At 33.5% G+C, this 12521-nt stretch overlaps 1 protein-coding gene across 1 annotated transcript; it reads right to left on the bottom strand.

Moving 5' to 3' along the window:
- Nucleotides 1–1118: 1118 nt before the first annotated feature.
- Nucleotides 1119–11023, bottom strand: LOC138318815 (fibrinogen-like protein 1). Its single transcript, XM_069261534.1, has 3 exons — nucleotides 10486–11023; nucleotides 3515–3608; nucleotides 1119–2657 (listed from the first exon to the last, which is right to left on the bottom strand). The coding sequence occupies exons 1-3, from the start codon at nucleotides 10897–10899 to the stop codon at nucleotides 2071–2073; spliced, it is 1095 nt and encodes a 364-aa protein (XP_069117635.1). The 5' UTR covers nucleotides 10900–11023; the 3' UTR covers nucleotides 1119–2070.
- Nucleotides 11024–12521: the final 1498 nt, after the last annotated feature.

The raw sequence follows: 12521 nt of genomic DNA, 5'->3' as shown, positions 1-12521 counted from the left end.
ACCTAAGATAGAGCGCCGTTGAAAAGTAAGAGATCTAGAAACATAATATCTTTCTTTATTGTTTATTTTATGTATATTAAAGTTTATTTCATCAGTTTGTTTAACTCATAGTGAGGCAAACTGAGTTGTTTAACTGAACCAATCTTTCATTAAAATCATTTATAACCAAAACACATTTATTGTCTGCTCAATCGTACAAAAATTACAAAAATACCTAATTGCAAAACCTCAATAATTCTCTAATAAAAATGTAGATTATTTTATTGCATTAAATTTTTCAACTTATGTTTGAATGCGATACAAATATAATTGGCATGTACACAGGACACTGCATTCATGCAGTAAGAAATGGACAACATCGTTACAGTAAAGATTTTTTTCAAAGTAACTATACATAATATACATTAATGTACTCAAAAGACTCCACATTTGTAGTACGTACAGTCTGACTAACTCAAATACATATCATAATACGATTCTTGTTTCGAATGTATTTTTTAAAAGAACACCATTTACCTGGTATTGATATACATCTGAATAAGGTTTCTTAATATATAGATGACAGTTCTTATGTGTTTAAATTTGTGTTTGAATGGTAAAAAAATATAAAACCAGACTTCATCATATAATTAATATATTCTTCCCAATTAAATACTTTGTTTGATTAAGATAATTTCAATTAAAAATATAAGTAGTTTTTAAAATAGAGTTATTAGAATGTACCCAATACGAATACGAAAACGAACAGGTCAGAAGCAGGTATTGCGGATTAGTGAAAGTCTAAGTTTAACAAAGAAGGCATGCTATACTGAATCAAATCAAGAGCAAATAACAATTATAGATGACAGTTAGCATCTTATATAATCTCTTTCACAAATATAATATAGACGGTAAAATATATCATCACCAATTTTTTTATTTCGGATTGAATACTGAAATGACATTGATCATATTAAAACATATTTTGTCATTTGGTGAGCCAATAAATATGGTATGTTTTATTGGGGAATAAAGTAAAGGAATATAGTAATTTTAAAATGTAGTTGAAGTTATATGGTAACTAGTGTATCAGATTTGTGTTGAATTTATAAGGAACTTCATGAGGGTTTTTTTTCTCATTGTTTTTTTTTTTTTTTTTTTTTTGCCATTGTTTGCAAATATATTTTAAAGTCTCATTTCGCAAATCTTATTTATAATGTATGAACACTTAAATCGTGTATGTAGCGCAGTATCTAAATGTCATCATCAAGACACCTTCTTTGTATTTGATGTAAATGATGAGACTGGCATTGTGACAAATGTTTAGTCGTATGATGATCAACATTAATGAAATAAAGGATTGCCTGTGATTAAAATGCGTATAACAACTGAAAATAAATGCATTGGAGAGAGTTTACACAGTAAATATAATTAACTCACAAAGATATTGAATAACATCTCAACATCTGAAAACTTGAAAAGAGGTGATTTTTCCTAAATGGAATATTATTAATTGATGACTGAATGATGACAGCTACATATTTCGGACATGCGTGATAATCTTGATAAGCTCAATGAGTACATTGTATATCATTCTAATGGACACAAACAATAAACTATAATAATGATGGCGTAGTGTTTAGTTCATTGGGACCATTTTGAGTTTCACTGAAAAAAGAGGAAGAAAATAAAACCTAAAATCCTTTTACATTTTACTAAAAAGCAAGAAATCCGACAATTCTAAAACATTAAATAAAAATGTAATTTTCGGTAAGGTAAGTTTTGGTCTTGAAATACCGTGTATTACAGTCCTTTTTGAGATCCCCTAAACAATAAGATATGTACGAAAATTTAAAAAGTCATTATCCGTCTGAACTGAAATTGGAAATTGCTTCCCAGCGTTTTTGAAGTCGTTTTTCAGTTAATGGTTTATGCATCTTATTCGCTTTGGCCCCAGAAGGCTCCATTTATCCTTCTTTTGCTAATGATCCATCTTCTTTAATTTAACTAATATGTAGAAATAAAATGTTTCATTAAACATACCATTGATGATGATTTTGGTAAACTTTGTAAAACGTTGGAAATATGAGTTTAGTAGTAGAGTCCCATTCCAGTTTTAGTTACACCTGTAATTGTTGACCAATCAAAAGGTAGCTGACCATTAGCATTAGCTCCGGTAGTACATCCGGTGTTATACCACCATCCGGCCTGTTCTGACGTAGCACATCCTCTGGGATCCTGGTCATGCGTACTGAATGGTTGATTTTGTGAATCCTTTGTGCTATCGGCGGGTGACATTCCCGAATCGACGTAAAAGGGTGTATAGGTCAAAGTAAATGAGTTTACCTCTGAGTCAACTTTGAAATCCGAGTATCCATCGAATCGCCAGGCATAAGTATCATCAAACAAACGAACGCCACAGATATATGCTTTCTGGGTTGTAATGAGGTGTATATATTTGTTTCCGAGCCAGAAATCTCCCTTCAGATCACCAAAACCTTCCACATAGGATTGCCAATCTCTGTTGAAACTTATGTTTCCATGACGACGATATTGGATATATGTGATCGCATTGTCAAAGTTACACAAAACGGGGAAAGCGGCTGGTGAACCTACGGGTTGGATATAGGCTATAACAGCTGTACCAGTGAGTCCGTCATTCGTCCCGTCAGTACAATCTAGGAAAGTAATATTGGCTCTTAATTAAAAAGTGAATGCAATATAATTTCCTATTTATTTTGCATTATGCTTACTAATCTTTGGCTCCATACATGTGTAACATTCTAATATTGATTGTGTTTTTTTTTGTAATACACGAGGTAACGCATGTTAATGCCTGAAATAAAGACGTCAAATCATACATAGAAAAGGCGATATAGAGAAATAAATGCCTAATAAGAGGAAGGCTACAGTGTTAGTGATTTGATGAAATAGTCTATAGATCGGTGTTATGTGTAACAGCGATCGGCAGTCGAGAGAAACTATAATTCTTCCTGGGTGCTCAGATTAGCCAGCGATGGGCGGATCGATGTAAAAAGCTCTTAATGAGGACCATAAGCCAAACTTACAACGTTTATGTCTAGTAGAATTTTTTTGAATAAATCGCTGTTTAAAAGTAAGAAGCAAAATGCATTTCAGCTCTTATCATTGTTTTGTCAAGTGTTAAATGATTGAATGTTTCTGGTAGGCCAAATCCAGAAAAGATTAAATCTCATGCCTGTGAAATGAAGCTTCTTTCATAAAAAACGAAAAATACGTCATTATTATGTTTGTAATAAAACCAATGAATAAATGTTAAAGGTAAATGTTATGACAACGACAAGGTAATCATTTGTTTTGACGCGTTGTTGGGAAAATTGTAATGTATTCGCTTGTTGCATGCTTTTTACTATGTTCGGTATATCCAATTGGTACAGTAACATGATCCTATCATTACTAGAATGGTATGACAATACAATCATAAAGAAATATAACACCAATACATGTATTACTTGTGTAGCAGCTTACTTTGACCACACATGACTTGCTGTCTTACCTGTGTAACAGTTTCCACAGAAGGTTCCTGAACAACCCGTGGGGCAATTACAATTGGCACCATTCCACATCCCCGAATTAAAACAGGGATTCGCCTGAAAATATACATGAAATTAGCATTATATTCTTCTGATTGATTATCTTCTTGGATTTTGGAAAATGTTTAATTGAAGCATCTAAAAGCATACCTTGGACGAAGTGTTGGTGAAAAGAGTTCGCCCACCAATGTCATTCTGTATTATATAATTTCCTTAAGTTTCCGCGTTATTCAGTTTACTTAATAACTTCTATTTACCAATTTTCACTTAAATCTTACAATATCTTAATTTCAACCAATCAGGGACCTCCATTTTATTACCATGACAACCTATATTTTCGAAAGCGTTACAATAATATTTAGCATTCAAAATAATTTCTTTGCATTCATGTGCACTTAAATCGGAATATTAATCTGAAAATGTATAGTAAGGTATATCAACAGAAAAGGTTGCTACCTTCACTTGCTATTTTCAAGTCACACAAACACTGATTTCTTGCATTTCAATTTTGCAACTTATTTCAACATGAATATGTCCACAGGGTAAAATGAGATCAACAAAGAGCAATGTTTCGTTTTCCCCCAAATATATATCATATGTAAAGTATATGATCTACTCAAATGATTATATATATTATATTATATACTATATTATAAATAAAGAATGTAAAATATTTAACAAAGGATGTTATAGTTTTGATATAAGCAGGTAGTTTTAATGAAAATGAACGCAGAGATTACAGACCCCTAGGGCCTTTTTAAAATAACAAAAAGAAAAAGAAGTGTTTTTTAGAGGAACAACTTTCGATATGCAAAGTTTAAAGAAAATTGGGCTGTGGGCAGTTTCTATTAGATTTTTTCAAATTAGCTTGAACATTACCTTTGACATATTCATTGATCGCACGTATAATACTCTCTAAGCCTATATCAATTTAAGTATTATTCCCTAGTTATTAAGTTATCAGGTATACCTGGAATGAAACCTCTTTTTTGTAGAAAGAAATTGGACAATTCTTCTTTAACAACTAGGCCAATTTTCATGAATTACACACATGTAAATTTGCTAGTAGATTTTCTTTTGCATAAATTGAATTGGTTGCCATTGTAACCAGGTCACTTAATAAAGTATTCGCTATTGGAACAATTGTGTTCAAATTTGGTCCATTGTCGCAAGATATGGATGTCTAATGCTTGATACATCATTATACTTCAAAAGCAGCCACCATAAATACACAAAGGAGGAAAATTGGTTACCATGGTCTCAAATAAAGAATAAAGGGTGTATATCTTAATTATACCGTAACATTTTAATCTTTGAATTATGAATGGACACCATATCAGTACTAATGATTTTTTAGCATCTTTAGTAACTAGAAAATACGATGATATGATAAAACTAGGCAATGGCCTATGACAGTTTTTCAAGGTATCACAACTACCTTCACCGTGGAACCAGTGGACATTTTAATTGATTAGCACTACAAGATGCACTTCTATCAACTTCAGACAATGATGACTGAGGTAAAGTTTTAATCCCGGGTCATCCTAAAACTTCCAACGCCCTTAGTTAACCAAAGTGATGACGCTCATCTTTTTAGTTGAATACATCATATGTAGCGTGGGATTATTTTCCAGTGTTTAATAAGGATATATATATTTACCAAATGGAAAAACTTAATTATTCAAGATCTGAGCTGGTGTCAAAACAAAACCTTAAAAGCTACGTTTAGATCTTAAAGATGCTCCACCGCCGATAGAACATAAATGATATTCATCAGTTGAACAATAATTGGTGTTTGATCATGTATGTATATATATGTCTAATTAACACTAAAAATGATATAAAATAATTTATCTCGCCTTTGGTGCATGCGCAATCAGTACTTCCTTCCATATAGGATATAGTGACACAGAATTTTTTCGGGATGCAATTAATTGTTTTTTACATATTTTTAACTTGAAGTAAAATTAGAAGCTGAAACATTTCAATGGTTGTAATGTAAAGTAAGTAACTTTTGTAACTGAAGAAAAATACTAAATCGTCTGTTCCTGTTTTTGATAGTGCAAAAATACCATTTGTCAGCGTTGGAGCATCTTTAATTAAATGAAAACCTTGATGAAATTGATTACATGTTTTCTAAACGACTTTTTAATGGTCCAGTGAAACTGATTTATAATGTGCCATCGATTAATTATCACCTTGTATCAACATGATCTATTATTGATCTGTTATATCATTCATGTCGTCGGTTTACTCAAAACGGATATATGAGGCATTTGTGTCTCCAGAAGAATTTATATGTAACTATAATAATTATCCTGATTACTACACGCTGTTATACTAATGTCCTTATTTTGTTTGAATTAAAAAAACGAAATAATATAGAAACAAATCCTAAATAATTGAAATAAAAACACTTCAAAAAACCAAACACATATTTTTAAGTGTATATCCTTTGCATATCACATAGTTATCTTTCCTTACGGAAAAATATCAGTTGTGATGTCATTAATGTATGAGTGATACTTTAGCCGTTTTCTTCATATCATCTGGCGTTATGTTCACTGATAAATGACTGAGCAATCAATCTTGTCAGACGATGACAAATAATTATTGTTAATATAGAACGAAGAAAAAGGTGCACGGACAGTGTGTAGTGTGTTTATTCCTTAAAATATTATGAATATTAAAAATAAATAACGAACGGCTATTGCAACAATACCTCAGATGTTTTATAATTACTGAAAACATAAACAATGAAGGGAGACAGCTTGGCCAAAACATTCTGTAAGTCTAGTTTTCTCCAAAGAAGTAATGTTACATTCATTGTCACTGTTCCATTTTTCGCTTGATGGATATGAAACTTCACAAGATTTACGTATAGAATTTGTTTTTACAGTTTTTGCTTTTTACTAAAGCTATAATGATATAGATTCATTAAGTGCAGAGTTTAGTCATGTTCATACGAATCAACGCACTGCTAATTGAAAATATTTTTTATCGGAAGTCGGTTTTTGAGTTTGCCATACGTTACTGAGTATATGTTGACGTGGGCTTCAATCCCATAATATCAATATCATGTGGAGCTGAAACACGCCTAAACAGTGACACAGGGGAATGACGTATAGAGAATCAATATGAGTCGCACCAGGAGAATAAGTGTAGGGCGTTGCACTGAAAAGGACAAATAAGGAATAGATTTTTATTTATGAGGGTATAGCCGGCGAAGCCGGGTTACATAAAATTTAAACGGGATCTATTATCATTAAACCCTCATAACCTCAACAAAATGAACAACTTTTCCTTATATTTACAGTTTTTCACGCAAATTAATATTAGTAATTCTCGCGACAATTGCATTTTTTTTCTTCCGTCATGGTTAACGAATTCGATTGAACAGCTGATTGTAATCGAGTCATTCATATGTTCCCGCCAAAGGTGGGAACATGACCCCACGTTGTTACGGCAGCGACTATTCCTGTGACAATGGAATCGCCTCACGTGCTGTACTATCATTATAAACTGATAATGATAATGCTAGAAAGTATGGTTAAACTGTAAATATTGAATAATACACTATCTGTAAACTAAATGCTCTAATTTTGATGACGGTTGTTGTATTGAAAAGGACTGTTGTATTAAAAAAGGACATGATGGATAATATATTATCTGTGAACTTATTGCTCTTATTCTGAGGACGGTTGTTGTTTATTTTTAATTATTTTTTTTTGCGCTCCTGTTTAAACAACAGCCATTAAAATACAGATTTTTCCAGGATACCATTTTATACTTGTCATTTCAACTATCGATTTAAGCAGGAAAATACGCAATAAAGACAGATATAGAATGTCAGCGTGATTTGTCAATATTTCGAAAAATAATTTAAAGCGCGTATTCCGTTTAATTGATTTATTTCAAATAATATACATAGACACACTTTTCAATAGATACTGCGTAACCAATTATCTTTTTGTTAAACATTCATCGACATGTGGTACTTAAAGCCAGATAAAATTTAACCGGGATCCCTCTTATCATACTATGTATCAAACAGCAAATCACCATGAACCATGTCACAAAAGCTTGCATATTGCTCACGGTGTTAACGGCTTTTGCTGCACACTAACACGTTCCGGCATACAATGTAACAAAACAAAATACTTTGTCCGGGATCCATATGATATTTTTGATAGCAAGTATACATACTGTTGTTACAACATATTTTCTCCTATCGGAAGATATAGTTTTATGTTAAAAGAATAGAAAAAAGTTCTTTTAGTACACTGTAAAGGCTATCCCCAAAAACTAAACTGATCATAGTGGATACAGGACCAGCGATTACAAATGTAGGTCTTTCATTATAATTAATATGTTTTCGTTTCGATATGACCTAATTTTCACTAAGCTTCTTGATTCCATTGTCTTTTAATCAACTTTATTAACAAGGTACGTTCCAAAAGAATAAGGTATGTTCCGAAGAAAATAATAACTCGCACGAGATCTATTTCCTGAGCAGCAATCAACATAAAGCTTCGTGTTTTTTTAGAGTAGATGTGTTATCTCCATAATATCAAAAATATTTTCAAATTGATTCTAAATAAAAAGTGTTAAGCTACTTAACACTTTAGTTGGAGACCTAAACCATTTACCGTAGTTACAGTAGTACTTTGCGTTGTGGTAACAGTTGTGGAAATTTTTGTTGTAGATATCGGCCCAGACATGTTAACCTTTGGTGACCAAAAAGAGGTAGATTTTTGACTCAAAAGTGGTAGCATTGCACGCGGCATTTTTTCGCGGCGCGTCAGAGATATATAAATATCAACAATATGCAAAATAATTACAAAAACATATCTTGTTATCAAATTGTATTTTAACTTTGATTATCACCATAGGCCTTGGTGGCTCATTTTGCATTTTTTTTTAATGTTAATTAAGGCTGACATTACATTTAGAAGATGAAAAATGCCAATAAATATATTGTATACTTTTATTTCAATGCTATTTATCACCTTTTTTAAATATGCATTTTGTCTACTTATTTTTTTATATTTTTTTCCCACTTTTTTGTAATACATACTGGACTAATTTTATTTTGTTTTATGCAAGAAAAAATACAAATATTTGTTTCTAAAATTCACACCAATATAATTCTAGAGAAATAATCCCCCTGCAAAAATTTTTTTTTTGTAAAATCCTGAACATTTATACGAATCCGGCTCCTCTATTAGAATCATCCCATTCCAAAATGGCGGCCATTACGATTGCAAAGATTATGACTTTCAGCAGACACTATACGCCTATTTAACATTAAAAACATGAGTAAATCATTTCAATTATAACTAGTGTTTGTTTTTGAAATGATGCTAACTAGTTTTAGGCACAAAATTTATTGAAAGATTAGATGATTGTTTACTTTAGGCCTACGTAATACACGTCGTTAATGTTACTTTTGGTTTGTTTTAGTTTTACGTCCTATTAACAGCCAGGGTCATATAAGGACGTGCCAGGTTTGTTGGTGGAGGAAAGCCGGAGTACCCGGAGAAAAACCACCGGTCAGCGGTCAGTACCTGGCAACTGCCCCACATGGGATTCGAACCCGCATCCCAGAGGTGGAGGGCTTGTGGCAATATGTCGGGACATCTTGACCACTCGGCCACCGCGACCCCCTTAATGTTACAATCAGACATGTGAAATAAGTGACACCACCAAGCCAAGGTGGAACTTCCCCCAGGCAGCTAATTAGCACTAGTGGGTGTTGGTCAGGAAGTGTTCACACCTTCTTTGTTTACTTAATTATCAAGCCAGTCCCCCTAATCTGTCTGGTATGCATTTTGAAGCCGCCATGTCAGCTCCAACCGTCTTTAAAAATTTCAGAAATCGAAAGAAAAAAAAATAAGAAATTGTTTTGCAGAAATCGGAATATTTAGATATTAAAGCGGTAGGCGGAATATCAGTCTCAAAAGCGGTAGACTTCCGCCTGAATCGGTAGGGTTAACATATCGCTGTAGTCGCTATATCTTGCAAAGTCGTTGTGACGGTATCAACCTTTTTATCAATAAGGTGACAGTTGTACTGATATTAGCACACGTTCCATAGACGTCTACCTCAGCATAGGAATAAGTATGCAAACATGACATTGGGTGTTCGAAAAGAATTGCTTATTGTCCTCTAGCTCGATATTCACGTGGTGAATATATGCAAACGTATGTTTAGTATTAAGCCTTGGCCACTAAACACAGCAAACGCTCAATAATTGCAAAACGTTCTTTGCCGGTGAAATGGGGCAAAAACATCACCGGACAGTACTACAAAGACGCAGTACTGAAGAAACTGAAATAGTATCATCAGAAACAACGCCCTGACACTGGTTTTAAACATGGCCGTCTTCTACATAACAATCGTCACTTCCATACCTCCACAATGGTTATGGTGATTTTGAAGAAAGAAAAAGTAGCTGCTATGCCCAAAACAGCTAACCTTGACGCCTTCAAGAAGTGGATATATCGGCTGAAATTTTGCATTTCTAGCCAATGGGAGTACTTCGAGGGCATGGAATGAGCGTTTTTGGGCTAAAATATGAAGACAGAAATAAACAATTCTTTTCGAACTTCCCTCGTATGTGTGTAGTCTAAAATATAAAGTCTAAAGTCTCTTATGTACACTCTTAATAAGAAATTAGTAACATCCTCACGTCTATACATGTATAAACAGTAAAACACGTTGATAGCAAATACGCTTACAAAGAATTCATGGTTATAACGTAGTATTTTTCTTTCCCATCTATATCAGATAGTTTGGTCTACTAAATACAAAAGTATCTGTGTGTATATAATAAACAGTAGCGATAACGCAATAACTTCTTTGGTTTGCAGATATTCGTAATACTATTGTGTTTTTCTCTGTATTCATGCCAATACAGTAATAGTAAACTTACCGTAGTAACGGGAATATCTTGTGTTGCGGTAACTGTTGTTGAAGGCGAACTTTGTGTTGTAGACATTGCTGTAGTCGTTGTATCAATCTTCTCATACAAGGAGTAAGTTGTACTGATATTAGAAAACTGACACATGGACGCTGGAGAGTTCTGGTGAAGAGCACAGATGGTGTTTGTCAGAACAGATTTGTCCCAAATAAACGATGCACAAAGAGTGTCGTTTTCGAGACATTTAGCGGCACAACTGATTAGAGAGGTCCCGCCAATTATCCAGTAAGACGATTCAGCCACAGGTAGATTACATCGCCATTTGAGGACAAACGTTTGGTTCCTAAAGGTCATGGTTTGTCCATACACACCGGCCACAAATAATGCCAATCCGAACAGCGCAATTCCGTAAAATGGATTCATCATGTCAAAACAATTTAAACTAATATGAATTCAAATTTTATTTTACATAAAATACTATACATCTATCATATCCGAAAGTGTACAATTTACACTTGTTTTTCCACATACTACATTTTGACATATATATCCTTATGAATATCTTCCACAAGTGTTGTCATTTATTGAGTACATACCAATATGAAGTCTTGTAACATCGTTGGAGCTCCAGCATCCGTGTCACGTGACAATTCCATCATACATACATGTTATAAATGGAGATTTTGTCGATCGATGTGTGTTTACAGTAAAGCAATGTAATCTACCTAATATTTAAGGCCTCGCTGTCGTGTTTACTTTTTCTCCTTCACGCGCACACGATTGGATAACAGTTAATGGTTATTGGATGTCGGAGCCCTCCATGTCTGATTAAATACAGATCGAATTCCCGACACGGGTGAATGGTCACAAAGTGCTTCAATTAGTCGGCGTTTATGGTCGAATGTTTCAATTTAAAAATGAAGTTTAAGTGACCAATGACTGCTAATTGAGTTCATTCTAGCTCATATTCAATGGAATTTATATTATGTTATGTTGATTATTTTACAACACTGGTTCTATCTAAAACCAATACCGACTAAACATCTGACTAGGTTTACACTAAAGAGAAAGGAGGAGTGGTTTTGTGATGGTAATATAAACTTATAAACTATATAATTTCTGGTATAACTGGGCCAATTCCTAAACACTAACGTACCCCTCTTAGCTGTAATAATTGTATAATAAGGAGGTAAAAGTTATATAAGAATTAGTTAAGTACGTTCAATTTCCGATGATGCCCCGGTCACACATTCACGGATCATCTCGACGGTGCCCTACGGATTTAATTTCACGGATGGCCCTGGAAAAAGCTAGTTTTCAATGTCCGATACGGTTCCAATACGGCTTTGCAACGGTGTGTCTACGGGTGTTCACAAATATACTGAGGGTAGTCAACGTTGTCATCATTTGACACCAGTGAAACTTATTGTTAAGATGCAAGAACAATAAATGACATACTTGACATTAAAAATAGTTTCCTTTAAGTAACATAATACTGAAATCTAAACGAGGAGAAGAACATAAAAAATGTCCAGTTAAGGAAGCAAAGACTAAAATAATTCCACATGTGCATAGAACTGAAAGGAAATTTCGATGTAGCATGTTTGTAGGTTTGTACTTATCACTTATGGAATACCTATGTATTCTTAAACCGATTGTTTCAATAAAATTGAGATATCTCATTCACATTTGCACATTTTACTTTTTCTAATAACGATTCACGATCTACCTTAAACATCTTTCTGTGCTCTGTGAAGGAGCTGTTACTTAATTGCATTAATTAAATATTGAGAGAAACATTACATTCAGAATTTAAACATTATCCATCACTCGTTCACCCTAGAAAAGTCGTTAGCGACATCCGTCTGTAGAAATACTTAAGAAGCTAGGTTTTCTACCAAATACGTAGTCGCCAATAATGTTGAGATAGCCTAGTGTTTTGTCATTTTGGATGTTATAACCATGCCAAATAATCCATTTCCAAAGTCCTTCTTCAATTCGTTCTGGTTATCGATCTGATCGTCAGGGTACCACATTGAGAACCAACA

The sequence above is a fragment of the Argopecten irradians genome, chromosome 3 (assembly GCF_041381155.1).
Source record: "Argopecten irradians isolate NY chromosome 3, Ai_NY, whole genome shotgun sequence".
Classification (NCBI taxonomy): domain Eukaryota; kingdom Metazoa; phylum Mollusca; class Bivalvia; order Pectinida; family Pectinidae; genus Argopecten; species Argopecten irradians.
This window is presented reverse-complemented; position numbering and strand designations above follow the sequence as displayed.

Coding starts and splice junctions, on each gene's coding strand:
- LOC138318815 (XM_069261534.1), bottom strand. CDS start 10,899: ATGATGAATCCATTTTACGGAATTGCGCTGTTCGGATTGGCATTATTT. Junction 3,609..10,485: donor AAGATATTCCCGTTACTACG/GTAAGTTTACTA, acceptor GTATATTTTCAG/GCGAATCCCTGTTTTAATTC. Junction 2,658..3,514: donor CTGTGGAAACTGTTACACAG/GTAAGACAGCAA, acceptor TTACTTTCCTAG/ATTGTACTGACGGGACGAAT.